The 17,725-nt window shown below is 40.7% G+C and overlaps 1 protein-coding gene across 1 annotated transcript in view; it reads right to left on the bottom strand.

Annotated features, from left to right (window-relative positions):
- CNGB3 (cyclic nucleotide gated channel subunit beta 3) overlaps positions 1–17,725 on the bottom strand; it is a 167,364-nt gene that overhangs the window by 7,343 nt on the left and 142,296 nt on the right. The window contains exon 16 of the mRNA XM_056108544.1: positions 15,135–15,253. Coding sequence (XP_055964519.1) covers positions 15,135–15,253 — 119 coding nt within the window. The remainder of the gene's footprint in view (positions 1–15,134; positions 15,254–17,725) is intronic.

The raw sequence follows: 17,725 nt of genomic DNA, 5'->3' as shown, positions 1-17,725 counted from the left end.
GTCCATCTGGGCAACCCTTGGCTGTCTGGTTCTTAGGGTGGGGCATGATAGTGCCAGGGTCAGAGATCTGAGCCTCAAGCATGTTGGCATGTGCTGTACTGCTTGAGTTGTATCCTGGATCCTTGTTAAAATATTTTATTTTATTCTATTTTTTTTTTGTTTTTTGGTTCACACTCGGCGATGCACAGGGGTTACTCCTGGCTCTGCACTCAGGAATCACTCCTGGCAGTGCTCAGGAGACCATATGGGATGCTGGGAATCGAACCAGGGTCGGCCGTGTGCAAGGCAAACGCCCTACCCGCTGTGCTATTGCACCAGCCCCAAAGTTCTTTTATTTTTTGCTTTTTGGATCACACCCAGTGATGCTCAGGGGTACTCCTGGCTCTGCACTCAGGAATTACTCCTGGCAGTGCTTGGGGGGACCATATGGGATGCCAAGGATCGAACCTGGGTCAGCCGCGTGCAAGGCAAACACCTAATCTGCTGTACTATCACTCTGTTGCCAAAACATGTTTTTTAAAGATGGATAACATACTAAGAGAGAAATACTCTCATACAATAAAAAATATAACATGCTAAGAGAGAAATACTCTCATACAATCGAAAATTAAATCTTATGAACATACAATTAATTTTAGAGAGGACATAAAAAAGTATAAAGCCACACTAAGCTACAAATAAGGATTTTTACATGTACTTAACATTGAAGCTTGGGTCTAGGACTCCTCAGTCACTTAAGCATGTAATTATTCCTCCAAGACAGAAAGTATGTTGTCGGAATCAACAATGCTGGCTATATTAATGACTATACTTATTTAGTTCAAGGACTTCACATTTTAAATTTCTTGCTCCTTGGTTAAAAAAACACACTTATTAGTTCTTTTCTGAGGATCTCTCCAAGATAAACTGTCTTCACCTTTTTTTGTTAAAAATAAATTAATTATGCTCTGTCTTTCTCTTTCTGTCTCTATCGCTACAATTAATTCTTTAGTCACTTCTCTACCCAACTTCCGGTCTGTCTTCCTAACTACCTTTCTATGAAATGGATATTAGTATTTGAAGGAAAATGATTGGATGAGTCCATCTCGTCCACATTCCTGTAGCTTTGAACACAAGACAATACAGTACTTAAGCAAGACTAGGTGCCACTGGAGATCTTAATTTGGATGTAAGAACATCTCTGTGTGTCAGACTATGAGAGCTGAACGGAAATAACATATTTAAATGTCATGTTATTTTGAGATTTCTCAAGCTTTAATTAAGCTTGCCTCCAGTTTACACGTTTGGAGTGCTTGATGAGTTTTTGAACGGAAGAAATAGTCTGTCAGCCAGATGGATTTTGCCCAACTCTCTCAGCAATGTTTAAAATAGCATCTTCCCCTCCCCCACAAATGCCTTCCCAGCAATCCACCAATGGAAAGTTTCATTCATTAAATAGCTTAGTAAGAAGATCCCTAAATATTACCGAATCCATATACATTGTTTTAAAGAGCACGTGCTGGAGGATAATAATTGAGAGTAACGGTGACTGTCCTCAGGTCACAAAATTGTGAGCAGAATAATGGCTCTGGAAACAATAAGTTCTAATTCTAGATCCATCTCTACTTGTTGTGATGTTGGGCAGTAATTTAAGAACCACTCCCCACCCACACCTTTTTTTGGTGAAGCAAGATAGTTTTTAGTTACTTTGAAAGATGTGCGGGGAGAGAGAGGGAGAATTGTGTGTTCAAGAGGCTTCTCTGGAGTGGAAATAGGCAAGCAAAGAAATATTGAGACAAGCAAGTGAGCGACATGCTCAAGGGATAACTTGAGCTTGAAGAACAAGTCAAGGGCCGTTTTGGTTCTCACGTCAATCATAGAAGTAGTTCGGCACTTACCAGGAACTCCACTCAGTGAGAAAAAAGGATGGCAAAAGGAGAATTCATAAATCTTGGCATAGTATCATGGAAAGATCACAAGTATTAAACTAGATAACTACAAAATATATTCAGTATATTTCTGAGCATGTTAAATAATCTGTTTTTTAGAAAACAAGGCTATATTTTAGTAACTACTATAGCTACTTGGATATCTTGGGGAGAAAAAGGTATTTATAGTCTCCTGATACTTAATTATGAAGAAAGTGCTTTTAAACCCAAATCTGTGTCATGTAACTATAATACAGAACAATAATTTTGTATTAGGTGTCAAACCAACTGAGGGGTTCTCTAGGAAAACAGATCCGGACATATTCATATATATATGAATCAACTTATTCTAGGAATTGGTTAATGTGGCCATAGAGGTAAAAAAATTACAAGCTACAATCTTCAGTTTAGACAAATAGGAAAGCTGGTAGAGTAATTCAGCCCGTATCCAGAGATCTGAGAAGAGAAGAGGTCTCTGCTATGAGGTAGCTTCACATCTGACTTCAAAAGCCCAAGACAGAAATGCTGGTGTTGGAAGCAAAAACTGAATGTCAGCTTTTTTTTTTTTTGACACTTTGAACTTGAAAGAGGGTAAATTTGTCTTTCACTGATTTGCTCTACTCAGATCCTAAATGGCTTAGACAATCCTATCTCCAATAATGAGTTTGATTTGCTTGACTGTCTCATTCTGGATTAACTGATAATCTTCCCCAAATGTTCCCACAAACATACACAGCCATCACCCAAAAGCTCTGGTCTCATCAATGATTGCAAGGAGGTAGATGTTTTTGTGATGGCTAACACAGCATCCATTCTGTGTAACCCATGAATCAAGAAGCCATTTTCACGTTCAAGTCTTATCACCTCAGATACTGTTTTTTTTTTTTTAAAGACTCAGTTAACTACCATAGATAATGATTCTTCTGATGTATCTGGAGAAAGAAAACTGAAAAAATCCTGGAAAGGATTTCTACTCCAGATATTTTAAGATATTTATCATTCATGGGAAGGATAAAAATATAAATATTAACAGAATTTCAGAAAAAGTTGATGCCAGCCATTCTGGATCATTGGACACGATGACTTTAAGGGGTTCACATCTTCAGTGGTGAAAGTAACACCTGTCTGGTGGAAATAGTGAGAGAAATAGGATTATGGACCTAGATTGATAGTATAGTGGGTAGAGTGTTTGCCTTGCAGGCTTCTGACCCAGGTTCAATCCCCAGTATCACATACCATCCTCTGAGCACTGCCAGGAGTGATCCCTGAACACAGAGCCAGGAGTAAGCCCTGAACACTGCCAGGTATTTCTCAAAACCAAAAAAGAAAAAAAAGACTGAATTTCTGCAGCATATGAGAAGCATCTTTTTAGAGGACGAGAAAAGAAGCAAAGAAAGTAATCTTTCTGTTTCATTTTGTTTGATCCCTGGCACCACATAAAATCCCCCAAGACCTGCCAGAAGTGATTTCTGAAGGGGTGATTTCTGAACACAGAGCTAGGGCAAGCCCAGACCACAGTCCTCTGTGACACAAAAACAGCAACAAAATTTTTTTTAAAAAAGAAATTGTCACATCCAACCAACACCAAACCCTCAGCAACATTACCCAGGTCAGTCAGCTGCCATTAACAAGCACTGAGGCGAGACCCTGTCAGCATTGGGATGAAGACCTGCTGAAGGTTCAGATGATCGATTCCATTTTAAAACAAAATCATTTTTTTAGACTGGTCTCCTCCAGGGCTGATGGGGATACTGGGGCCACTCCTTGTGATGCTCAGCCTGCTGTGTGGGTCTGCATCCTCAGTGCTCGATAATGAAGGGCTTCCTCGTCCAGCTGGTGCTTGTGGCTAGTTCACCTGCTGATTCTGAGATGACACAGTGCCAGGGTTTGATCTGAAAGCCTCAACCACTACAAGCGACCTCCTTTTGCCTAAAGTATTTTTAAATTTAGATATGGACATTTTCTGATGTAATGTCATCACATATTTAGTAGAGCATAATTTACAGTAAAGAGTATAAACATATAACAGGCATTGCAAAATAAAATAAACTCATGTGTCTCGCTTTATTGATAGTCACTTTATTGCAGTAGTCTGGAACCATATTCACACTATCTGTAAGATATGTTTATATGCGTATGTTATAAATATATATATAAATGTATTTATATGTGTCAGAAAGAAAGCAGCTAGAACATGCAGATAAACATTCCAAGTTTTTAAAATGTAGCATATGCCATAAAAATTTGTGCATTGCATATATAAACTATAATATCATATAACTGACCCCAGTTCAGTCCTGGGCAGTGCATATGGTCCTCTAAGCACTGTCAGGAGTGATTCCTGAGCCCTGATTCAGGAGTAAGTCTTGAATATTACATAGTGTGGTCCAAAACAACAACAAATAAACCAATAACATAAACTATAATGTGGCTGGGGATCTTTAAAGTTGTTTAGTGTACAACCTATAAACAATCTTAAGACTAGATTTTTTTTTCTTTTTGGGTCACAACCAAAAGCCAGTGATGCACAGGGATTACTCCTGGCTCATGCACTCAGGAATTACTCCTAGTGGTGCTTGGGGAACCATATGGGATGCTGGGAATTGAACCCTGGTCAGTCGCATGCAAGGCAAATGTCCTACCCACTGTGCTATCACTCCAGCCCCAAGACTGAAATTTTTTATTGTAAAAAAATCAACAAAGATAGTGTATCCCAAAAGCAGGCACACAGCTTGAGTGATAGAACAGTGGGTAGGGCATTTGTCTTGCATGAGTCCAACCAAGGTCTGATCCCCAGCACCCAATGTGCTCCTGTAAGCATCACCAAGAGTGATCCCTGAGCACCACAAGGTGTGCCCCTTCCCTGCCAAAAAATTATGCACACAAGTAGAATATTGATGTACTCTTAAAGAACATGCCTTGAAAAATGAGAAAAACAAGGATCGCAATATAAAATAAGTACAAAAATAAAACTTTGCACTTAGTGAATGCTAAGGGGTCAATTATATGGAGAACAGAATTGAACTTTTTTTTTTTTCTTTTTGTGTCACACCCGGCAATGCACAGGGGTTACTCCTGGCTCTGCACTCAGGAATTATTCCTGGCGGTGCTCAGGGGACCATATGGGATGCTGGGAATCGAACCCGGGCAAATGCCCTACCCACTATGCTATCGCTCCAATCCCAGAATTGGACTTTCAGTGGTAAGTTTAATATAATACAAATATTTATAATGATGCATACCTAAAACTTATGCAATTATAATGAATTTGAATTAAAAAATATATGGATATATAAAACGGTTTTTTAAAAATAGCATTATTTCCTATAATAGAAGTAAAAGTAGATGTTACCACTTAAAGAGTATCACATTCAATGCTGAAAAAAGAATAAAACTTCAAATATCTATTCTCATTTACCAAGTTTTTAACTTTTATAGATGGAGGGCATAAAATTAGATCAATCAAGAAGAGTTTTTCAGATATGTACATATATTCTTTTCAGTGTTGCTGGAAAGAATTTTACTACTTGACGATTCTGACCACTTTGCTAACAATTAATTCTACGGAACAAAATGTTTGCAGGTGAGCAAATATCAGAGGGAAATCAGGTATCATCTAGGGCTTTGCTGTTTGCTCTTTGCAGATATTTTGGTATTCATAAAACTACTATAAAACAAATAGATATCAACCTAGAATTTAATTATTATAAATAACAACTGTTATAAGAAAACAAAAATAATAATTTGAAGAAAATCTATATGTGTGTATTATTGTTTTTTTATAGATGGAGTTTAGGTAAAGGTAAAGGTAAAGGCCCTCCCGTTGTTCATCGATTTGCTCGAGCGGGCCCAGTAACGTCTCCATTGGAGACTTTGTTGTTACTGTGTCTGGCATATCGAATACGTCACGGGTGGCTTGCCAGGCTCTGCCGTGCGGGCAAGATACTCTCGGTAGCTTGCCAGGCTCTCCGAGAGGGGCGGAGGAATCGAACTCGGGTCGGCCATGTTGGCTGCGTGCAAGGCAAACGCCCTACCTCTGTGCTATCGCTCCTACAAATTCAAAATATGTACTCTTTATGCCTCTAGATGGTCTTACTTTCAGAGTGGAATTGAATTGAGGGCAGTGGATGAAAAACCAGGAAAAAGTCTGAGGAGGTAGATAAAGAAAAGAACATCTTGTACATTTCACTGCATGTCCTGTTTATACCTTTATACCTCTATTGAAGAAGAAGTAATAGTTATTCAAATAAAGAGTAGCACTGCACTGTAATGTAATGTCTCCATTGTGAGACTTGTTACTGTGTTTGGCATATCGAACACGTCACTGGTAGCTTCGTCACTGATAGCTTGCCAGGCTTTGGAGTGCGGGTGAGGTACTCTCAATATCTTGCTGGGCTCTCTGAGAGGGGTGGAGGAATCGAACCCGGCTTGGCGGGGCTGGTCGCTTGCAAGGCAAATGCCCTACCGCTGTGCTATCTCTCCAGCTGAAATAAAGAGTAAGTCTATGGAAATAAAATACTCCAAAAAACTACACGTTTTCTCTTGCACCCCCATTGAAAACACTGAATGTCCTGGACAAACAGGTAAAAATGATTTGAAGGGAAATGTTTAAAATTCATTTTAAAAATATGTACTCTTTTCATAACAATCTAAAGTAAACATAAAAAGAAAAGCTCTGGGTTGGAAATTTGACCAAGATGACTAGTTAAAATCACAACTGAAATACCTTAATTAAAACAAACTATCTAAAACATACAGGGGTCTAGCAATGGCTAACTTTTACTCATTAACTTACTATAAATGATGAAAAAAGGAAGAAGCCACATGAAAGAAATGCACAAGGTAAAATGATCACATTTTGAAAATAAATATGCCCCAGGGAAATTAATTCATTTAGCAAATACTTATTGAGGTCCTATTATTTTCTAGGCACTATTTAGAGAAGCACAAATTAAAACAAACTATTAAAATGTGAAACCAATGAGCATAGTAAAGTAATAGCATGAAGGCTGGAGAGGAAAGGCTAATCCACTGCTAGTTGTAGGGTAAATTGTTTCTTTTTTTTTTCCTTTCAGAAGATAATCTGCCCACACATTATCAGAATTAGAGAAATGTTTCTACCTTTTGACCTCCTGATTTCACTTTTGGGAATAAACCTCTTAGAAATAGCTTAAAAGACAGACAAAATAATTTCATGAAGATAAAGACAGCAGCACAATTTTTTTTAAATAATGAAAATTGACAATGAGACCAGAGGGTAGTGATGCATATTCATGACAAATATGAATGTGTATTTATTTGTACATGTGCAAAGACAGAATGTTAATTACATTCACTCGCTCATTCAATAACTATTAAGTATTTATATGGGCTGGGCACTGCCCTCAGATTTGGGGATCAAGGCCAAGAATCGGGCAGATAGGGCGCCTTGTGGGGTGGCTGGACTCTGTGCTCTGTGTACATCAGGGAAGTGTAGACCTTCGGGGCACATGCAGTCCCCTGGGCGCTCGTTGACTTGAAGTTAGCTTCTGCTGCAGAAAGAAGAGCCCCTCATGAGGCAGAGACCAGCAGCTGGGCTCTGGAGTGGGGGGAGGGCTCCCCACCGGCCTGCAAGTCCGTTGCTGGATCTTTTGATGCACAGCCCACCGGCACAATTGAGTGGTTTACAATGTAAAATTTCAGGAGGAAGAAAGCCATTAAGAAATGAAGGAACCTGCTATATGCAACAAAGGGCTCCGACCTCCACCTAACACCATGCACAAAAGTCTGATCAAAATGGAATAATGACCTCAACATCCGACCAGATTCCATGAGGTACATTGAAGAAAAGGTCGGCAGAACCCTCTATGACATTGAAGCTAAATGTATCTTCAGAGGTGACAGGCCACTGACCAAGCAAGTGGAAACAGAGATAAACAAGAAGTTTCTGCACTTCCAAAGAAACAGTGACCAGAATACAGACATTCTACAGAATGGGAAAGGATATTTACCCAATACCCTTCTGATAAAGGAGTTGATATCAAAGATATACAAGGTAGTGGTGGGACTGGTGTTGCCACATTGTATACCTGAACTAAACCATGAATAATATGCAAATCATGGTGCCTCAATATTTAAGGAAAAAAATCTTGATGTAAAAAACTAAAAACAAAAATTATTGAAAAAAAAATTCCAAGGTTGCTGAGATGATAGTACAGGAGTAAGACTTGGATCTACCATCGGGTTATTTCCCTCATACCCCAGCACCGCCAGGAGTGTTACCTAAGCACAGAGCCAGGAGTAAGGTCTGAGCTCAGCCATATGTGCCCCAAACAAACACCTGCAAACAGCATCCACAAAGCAACAGAGATCTGAGAAAAAGAATGGAAATATGATGCCCCCAGGTAGTATGGCATATTCAGGGAACCAGAATCTTGATTCTAAAGAGCAAGGAAAGTGATCTGAAGAAATCCTTAGGTTCTATGTAGGTTAGAAAGGAATTTTGCTTTTCTTCTCCACCCAGATCTCCAGTTTTCCAGTAGCGTTGCAGTTACACCCACAAACTGTCCCTGGCCCCTGTCTGTCATGTAATCTCATCTACGGCCAAGATCCAGAGACTATAAAATAAAGCTCCCAGAAGAAAGCGAAGTAGAATCTCCCCTTGGAGAGTCTAGCAAGCTACCGAGGATATCCCACCCACACAGCAGAGCCTGGCAAGCTCCCCGTGGCATATTCGATATACCAAAAACAGTAACAATAACGGGCCTCATTCCCCTGACCCTGAAAGAACCTCCAATATGGCAGCATTGGGAAGGATTAGTAAGGAGAGGTTGATAAAATCTCAGGGCAGGGACAAATGGAGACGTTTCTGGTTCCTGCTAGAGCAATTCGATGAACAACAGGACTACAGTGATATAGTGATACAGTGATTGCTTTTTGGGTCACACTTGGCATTGCACAGGGATTACTCCTGGTTTATGGACTCAGGTGGTCCTTGGGGGAACCATATGGGATGCTGGGAATCGAACCCTGGTTGGCTGCGTGCAAGGCAAACACCCCACCCGCTGTGCTATCGCTCCAGCCCTGCTTTTCTTAAGAGGAGTGTGAAAGGGGCTAGAGTGACAGTACCACAGAGAGGACACTTGCCTCACTGGCCTCACCAGGCACATCCCCAGCACCCCATGTGGTCCCCTGAGCCTGCCAGGAATGATCCCTGAACCCAGAGTCAGAAGCAAGTCCTGAGCACAGCCGGGTGTGGCTCCCCCAATCAAACAATGAACAAAATCCAAAACCAAAACCGAACAAGAATAATGCAAAAGCATTGAATTTCATGGAAGGAGAGACCATATCTAAGTTTCCAAAGGATCCTTAACGTTGCAGAGAGTCTGTTGTAGAGGACACAGAATTAGAATGGAAAACTCAGAGTGGATTGTCTAGGTGTGCAGTGAGATGGGAAGATTTGCAACCAAATGGAGGCAATGGCAAGTGTCAGATGCAAACAATTGAAACGTCAGAGGAGGAAGGAGGGAGAGCCATGCATTTTTTCCCCCTCTTCCAATGAAAATTTAAAATATAGCACGCCAGGAAAGAAGTTCAGTAGGTAAGATGCTTGCTCTGCAATGGTGGAGCTAGAGCTGAATTCTATGCACACCCCCTTTCCCTATCTCCCCTCCCCGAAGCCATTCCCCCTCCCCCATCAGTCATGTCCCCCCACCCCCGTCTTTCCCCACTGCGTATGGTGTCCCACCCCCATCATCTCCAGGAGCCATATCTGAGCACAGAGCCAGGAGTTAAGTCCTGAGTGACCCCAAATTAAAACTAACTAAACAATTAACTGTAAAGTGGAAGAATTTTCTAGGATTGCGCTAATAAATTACCACAAAATCAGAGATGGAAAAGGAACCAGAAAGGGATTCTCTCAAGGCTCTCAAGGCCAGATGAAAAAGTATTAAGCTGTAGGCAGGACTGTGCTTCCCCCAGGAAGACCTCCCTGTGGCCCCAGCAGTTACTTGCCTGTGGCTGCATAATCCTAATCCCCACCTCAGTCTTCACGTGTCTTTCCCCCTTTCCCCCCCACAAACTGTGTTTTTTCTTTTTCTAATATAGGGACACATGGCATTGGATTTAAGACCCATCCAGATAATCCTGAACGATCTTATCTTCAGATCCGTAACTTAATTCCATGTCAAGACCCTTTTAGTGAATTGGTTTTTAACCATTAGCATAAACAGCATATATTTGGATTTCTGAGTCAGTCAAGTAGCAACTGTAGCAACTGACATTCTCACCCTCGGTGTCCCATGTTCCTTTTTCTCCACATTCTCGTTGATATTTGTTCTTTGCAATCGTTTTTGGAGTAAAGGCCGTTCTCACCAGTGTGAAGTGAGATCTTAGTGAAATGATAGCTCATTTTATTTGCATTTTCCTAAAAAATGACTGATGTTGAGCATTTTTTTATATGTCTGTGGGCTATTTGCATCTTTTCTTTGGGGAAACATCTGTTCATGTAGTTTACCCATTTTTTGATTGAGAAGATTCCTTTCTTAGAGCTAAAAATCAGCATTTAATGTATGGCTTTTTATGTAGCTGTTGCTAACATAAAGATGGAGATATTAGTTTATATATTTTAATAAGTCAATCTGAACAAAAATAGAATATAAATTAGTAATGACTACTATAGTAAAATAATGAATGAAACACTATGAAGGGTTTAACTGATTGTTTTAAGTGGTTAAAATAACTTCAGATGGTTGACATTTGCACTGTGTCTTGAGTGACTAGGTATTTTTGAGGGGAAGTACATGTCACCAAAGATAAAAGCACTGGGAAATTGCATTAAAATCAAAATTGCAATACACAGGGTGAATAGTCCAGTGCTCTTTAAGACATTGGAGAGGTGAAGGTGGTGAGGGAAGTTAGGAAGTGTTAAATAGTTTTCTTTTTAAGACGTACACTAAATGGATATAAAAGAAAAAGAAGAGTGAGTATAACTATGAGCGCATTCTTCCCTAGACCCTGAGTCAGTCTTTTAGAGATGGAGTGTAGGGACTCTTCAGATGTTAATTGAAAACGTGGTCTGCGTTTTCTCCATGACAATCTGTATTTCAGTGAATCTGTATTTCAGTCAGGACTTTGCTCTTTGAGATTAATATATAATGCCCTTGAAAGTCCCCAATTCTTTTAATTTTTTTCTTAAGAAAAAAAGAATCGTCTTTAAAGAGCTACATGATTGTGTTGGAGTCAGCTCATTTTAACAAAGGTCACAGCATTTTTGAGTAGTAAACACAATTACTCAGTCTTTCCAGTATCGAGATGTTTGTCAGTCGTGACTCCATCACTGGAATAAATAACTAAAGCTCAGGGGCATCTGACAGCTGGGACCCGTGAAGCTTGTGAGTGGCTGGGAAAAGGCAGATGTACCCTGTTGTCAATTATGGCCAAGAAGACAATGAAGGCAAAAGGTTCATTTTGCTTAATCACCAAACTATTGTGCAAGTTTACAGCCTGTCTGATCTGGTTTCAATTTAGCCTTAAAAAACTAAATGAGATTTATTTGAGAAGTTGCTGTCAAGAATCAGAGAGTCCTTGCAACTCAGCAGCACCTGGTTTCTATTCCTAGAGTATTTCCTCCTGTGATGATAATATCAGCAATTAACATACTTGTATTTATAAAGCTTTATTCTTCAGGGAGCGCTCCACTCTTGGGAGAGGTCAGCTAATTAATTTCTGCAATGTATCAGATTAGACTGCTGCATGTTTTATGACCTTGAAGATTACAGTGCTTATTAAGTCACTAAATTATTAAATCACGCTTGCAAGGACCATTAACAAACTGATAGAACGTAGGCAAAGAACTCAAACCTTTGGGACGTTCTGAAAAATGTTTCCAGCACTATCCCAGAGCAGGATGCGGGATGCTCAGAGAAGTGTCCACCCAGTTTCAGCAAAGAGGAAAAATGTAAAAGAGGGGCTACGCTATTAACAGAGAAATAATATGCTTCAATATTTTAAGGCGACTCCAATTATGCTAACATGAAGTCATTAGAAATTCCAATGGAACCCTGAAGGTAAGTTCTTAGCAGATTAAAAATCAGGATGGATGAGCAACGTTTTTCTCTGTGGTAGCAAGATCTCTGGGCCCCGATCCACAAAACTTTGGTATGAATGTTGTTCTTTTCATTTATTAGCAATTTTAACATGGGCATGATAATTGGCAACTTGGGATCACGGTTTTCTCAGTTATGTAATGAATATATTAACTGCTGTCAGGCGCACGCTTTCTTATCCTTAATACCCCGCACCTGAATCAACAATCATCATCTTACACTTGATCTGCTGCATCTGACCTCTAGAGATGTCCTCTATTATATTATTGTTCCTCCACTGTCTCTGCCCAACAAGGCTGTTTGAGTAGTCCTTGAAAAAAAAAATCACAATTTAGATTGTAACTCATTCTTTTACGAAAACTCTGCTGGCACTCACTTCTATTTCGAATAAAATAGAAAACTCTTTCCATGACCTAAATAAACCTTGTATCAGCTACCTGGTCCTTACTCACCTCTTTAACTTGATCTTCCTACGGTCCCTGGCCTACAACCATACCGACTGTTTCGACCTTTAACCGACAAGCTTGCTTTACTCCTCGGCCTCTGCTCTTCCCTCCTCTGGGAGTCTCATGCCATTTCTGTGACAGTTCATTTCTGTGTGGCTCACGCTTGCGTGGCAGTCTCAAGTCTCAGTTCTAATAGTATCTATTCAGAGAGATTCTCCCAGACCACTGCCTGGAAAGCAGCACCCCAGCTTCTGTCTCCAGAGTTATAATCATCATGCAGTGACAAATAAGAAATTGCAAATAAGAAACTGTATGTAATGAGAATTATGAAACTGTGATGAGAACTGAGACGCTGAAACCAACCCCAAGGTCAGTCAGAGGAGGGAGGAAGAGTTATTTTGCTCAGTGTGACCCTAATCAGATAGGATAAGGGCCCGCCAGAAGAGCGAAAAAGCATGAGGCCTGCCAGCCTTAGGGAAATGCCCGGGACATGACACATGAAGGTCACACCACATGGGCAAGGGATACTGATACAGACATTTCTTCTTTTGTACTTCCGGGGCACCTGAAAGCTGGGAAAGATGCTTCATTTTTTAATTTTTGTGGATGATAGCTTACTCTTAGAGAATTAAAAACAAATCCCCTTAACAGACAGGGCTTCAAGTCTCTCTCTCTTTTTTTTTCTTTGCCTTTTGGGTCACACCCCACGGTTCTCAGGATTTACTCCTGGCTCATGCACTCAGGAATTACTCCTGGCAGTGCTCAAGGGTCCATATGGGATGCTGGGAATCAAACCTGGGTTGACCGTGAGTGCAAGGCAAACACCCTACCTGCTGTGCTATCGCTCCGGTCCTGCTTTTTCTTTTTCGACTTGGGGTCCTCAGCCCTGTGCTTCTAATATACTCACCATCTTATCCTGAGCGCTCTCTCTGCCTCTGTCTCTGTCTCTGTCTCTGTCTCTGTCTCTGTCTCTGTCTCTGTCTCTGTCTCTCTCTGTTCATTACAATAATCTGAAGCACCTTGGACACAGCAGTGTGCAAAGGTGGAGGGCAGATGCATTGAGTCAGATGCTGTGCACGTGCCCCACGTCTGTGTCTGGGGACGAAAGGAAGCGGGTTAGGACGCGGGAACTGCTGGGTGACAGCTGAGGGGTCCCAGAGATGGGCACGAGTACCTGGTGGCTGACTTGGGGACTAAGGAAGGCGACGACCAGACGGCGGGGAACCGTCGGGGCGGGAGGGCAGCCCGGGAAAGGACACGCACAGAGCGAAGCGGAGACGCCACCTGGTCCTGGTCACTGAAGGTGAGTGGGATGCCCGGGACAGAACCCAGGGGTGGACAGGGGACACGCTGCGCCTGGGACAGACCGAGTGACGTCCTCCAGGGACAAAGGAGAGGACGGACATTTGAGAGGGGGGTGGGGGGACCCAGACCCACACCCAGACCCCCGTACTTAGACCCTACCTTTCCATCTTCTGAGCTTGGTTTGTGAATCTTTCCTACTATTAATTCTCTAGCACCGGCATAGGAAGATGCACTTTCCACTTTTGCTCTAACCACTCGACGAAATAATTACCCCTTTCATTTGAAACGGCTGTAAATTCTTGTGAGGTGCAACATTTTGTCTATATGCTCTCAGAGTGTCTTCCCAGGTTTTAGAGCAATACCGGACACTCTAGCATGTACCAGGTACTAAAGGGTGAAGTACTCCAGGTCTTAGGTGGAGGGGAGAGGGATAAAAATACAATATAAACACAAAAAAATATATAAATACATTTAAATACGGTAACATATATGCACAGTCACACTTTTTTACTCATGCTTTCTTATAAGACAAACTCCTCCTGACTGCTAGGAAATAATAACAGTTGTTACTATTTAAAGATGCCGGCCACAAGTGCTTTTAATGAATTAATTCACTTGCTAATCTGCTGAAGTATTAATTGGCATTAAGAGGAAACTGAGGAACAGGAGGTCCAAATAACAAAGAATCAAAGCGGATACCTGGCATGGATGGATTTAGCCTCAGGGCTCTTTTGGTTTGTTTTTTTCTTTGTTTGCACCTTGAGATGCTCAGGGCTTACTCCCCCACCCCCACCCCCAGGCTCAGGGGACCTTGTGGGGTGCAGGGGATCACAGCCTTCCCTGTAGACCCTCTCTCCAGCCCCAGCCTCAGGTCATTTGTTACCTCAGTCATCAGGTCATTTGTCTACTCAAAACTGCTGCCTCAGTGTGGGATTCGTATTATCCAACCATCTGACAACTCACTCTCTCAATCTTTTCTTTAACAACTATTCATCAATTTTCATTCACTAGATATTGAACATTTTTTTTGTCAAACTCTGACCTAGGTCCTAGACTAAAGAGCTCAGTAATCCATGTTTTAGGTGGAGAGGGATTAAAATTCAATGCTAAGGGCTGGAGTAATTAGTGAATAGGGAACTTCCCTTGCGGAGCTAACCTGGGTTTGACCCCTGGCATCCAGTATATAGTCAGGCCAGGAGTAAGTCCTGAGCATCTCTTGCTGTGAACCCACAACAACTGAAAACAAAATGTGAAAATGGTAGCGCTCTCAGTACAATCAATCTTCAATGAAGTAGGGCAGGAATTTTACTGACTTTCTAACCTGATTTTTTTTTTTGTTCCTTTGAGGACAAATGGCACATTTTAGTATTTTCCGTGTTTCATTTAAATACCTGATTTCTCCAAATACTGCCCCAGCTTTCAGCGTCACCAGAACTTGGGTACCATCAGAGCCTCCGAGCACTTGAACTTCTCCTTGTTTGATGATGTACATTTCCTTGCCAATTTCTCCCTGCACATCAAAGGTGAGGAATAAATTACATTTCCTTTATTCTTCACAAGAATCCCCCAATGAAGAAATTTGAAGGTCTTTTCTTTTTTGTTCATATAAATCAAGGAAGCAAGGTGCATACACAGTAAAGTAATTAATCAAGGCAGGAGTGATAGTACAATGGGTAGGTCACTTGCCTTGCGTGCAGCTCACCGGGATTTCCTCCCCAGCACCCCAAGCCCACCAGGATTGATTCCTGGAGTGAACCCCGAGCACCTTCAGGCGTGGCCCCAAAGCAAAACTCAAAAAGAAAAAAAGCAATTTATCATAAGACTTGAGGTAGTTATAGACCTTGGTTGGATATGTCATGTGAAAGGAAATTACTAGAAAAGTGATTCTGCTGCCTATATTAGCTCTGGATGCTGCCACTGGATGCGAGAAGGCTGTTATAGGTTGATGTGGGCAGAGGAAATAACTGTCAGCGTGGTTACTGCAGCTCTGGGGACAACTGGTATGCTTTGAAGACAGCTTTTACCGAGAGAGCGTGAACTACAGCCATGGGTCTTCTACCTAGACCACTGAGGTCTAGTTTAGCAATTTGGGGCAACTTGAAGCTATTCTCTTTACTCCTATTGAGATGAAAGTGGGAGTGCAGCAGGTGTTTCGTTTTCCCTCAGTTCTTGCTTGTATGTGGGAACTCTTGGAGTGAAGGTAATCATCCTCGTTCCAGTCCCGAGAAAATAGTCCACATGTTCACTAGTCGCTGGGTAATGGAGCTATTTTTGCTGGAGGCAGCGTGGCAGGCTGTATCTGTTAGTCAGCACTGTTTAAAATAAGAAAACAATTTCGGAGGCATGCTTTTTATCTAGTTCGGACTTGGATCCATAGCTGGGTAGCGAGTAATGGCCAGGGAATTTAAAGAACTCTGAGCCCAAGACTTTCGGACATAGAGTGTTTTCCCTTTTGTCTCCAAGGTCCAGAGCTAGAGAGAACAATGTATTCATGTGACACTCTCAAAAGTGAATTCTTTAGTCTTTGCCTATGTATGTTTCTTGCAATTTCCGCGTTGTTTGCTTTTCTACAGTGAATTTTAAGCCATAAATGAATCCTTATGTTGATTCATACACATCACCAATGTAAATGGGGTGATTGGGGACCCCAGGAACATAGCTTGTCATTCCAAGGAAGAAGAAACAAATGTTTTTTAAGAGTCCTAAAATGGTATTTGGGTTATGAAAATCTGTTCAAGCCTAAATAAGACCACACAATCCTAGGAAACTCAAAACTGCCCATATGGAGCTGGAGTAATAGCACAGCGGGTAGGGCATTTGCCTTACACATGGCCTACCCAGGTTCGATTCCTAGCATCCCATATGGTCCCCAGAGCACCACCAGGAGTGATTCCTGAGTGTATGAACCAGGAGTAACTCCTGTGCATTGCTGGGTGTGACCCAAAAAAGCCAAAAAAATAAACCTACCCATATGTTTCAGTGAATTATTGAACTATGAAAACATAGCATAAATGCAATAAATTCACTAACTTGGTTTACAGCAAGATAAGGGCATTTTGAATTAATCAGATATTGTCATTCCTATTTTAAAAAGAATATAATATTAATTTGGGATTAAGCAACATTGATTATTGTTCATGCTCTGTGATGGCTGAGAAAACTGTCTACTTTGTTCTTGTGCTCAGCTTATGTCTTATGAGATAGGCATTTATTCATGAGCAAATGAAATAGAGTTTAACTATTGTCTTGAAAATTTTTAAGTCTTTGAATTACAGAGATTATTTATGAGCATTAATAGTTGTTAGGCTGACTTTAAGTCATTCTACTCCATCTTTTAATTATTATTTAGGACTAAATTTTTAAATTTTATCTCCCATTTTCTTTATGAAGAAGATAGAGTAAGAACTATTATTTTCATTTTAGAGAAATGAAATTAAGGTAACAATGGTCTTAGCTAATTAGCGAAAGCATTGACAGAATTAGAAGCAAAAGAAACCTATAATCCTCATCATCTCTCTCTCTCTCTCTCTCTCTCTCTTTCTTTCTGTACTGCGGATTGAACCCAGGTCCTCACATGTGCAAGGCAAATACTCTACCACCAAGTCACATCTCTGAATCTACATTGTCTCTTCTTAGGGCTGCATAGTATTCCATTGTGTACGTTATATATATACGATAGCTTCTTGATCCTTTCATTCTTTATTTTTCTTTGTAAGTCAGATAATTTTTATTTGGGGAAGAAAAATTAGTTAAGATAGTTATCTTATCATTCTTTATTTTTTAAATTTATTTTTAAAATTTTTATTAGTGAAACACCATGAGGTACAGTTGTAGACTTACAAATTTTTGTGCTTGGGTTTTAGTTATACAATGTTGATCCTTTCATTCTTAGTGTGGCATTTGAGTTGTTTCTATATCTTTAATATTATACTAGGTGGTATGATAAACATAGGAGGATTTAAAAATATTTGGAAAGTGTTTT

Source organism: Sorex fumeus, unplaced genomic scaffold, assembly GCF_029834395.1.
Source record: "Sorex fumeus unplaced genomic scaffold, SorFum_2.1 ptg000002l, whole genome shotgun sequence".
NCBI classification, from domain to species: Eukaryota; Metazoa; Chordata; class Mammalia; order Eulipotyphla; family Soricidae; genus Sorex; species Sorex fumeus.
The sequence above is the reverse complement of the archived record's forward strand: the minus strand, read 5'-3'. Positions and strand labels throughout refer to the sequence as shown.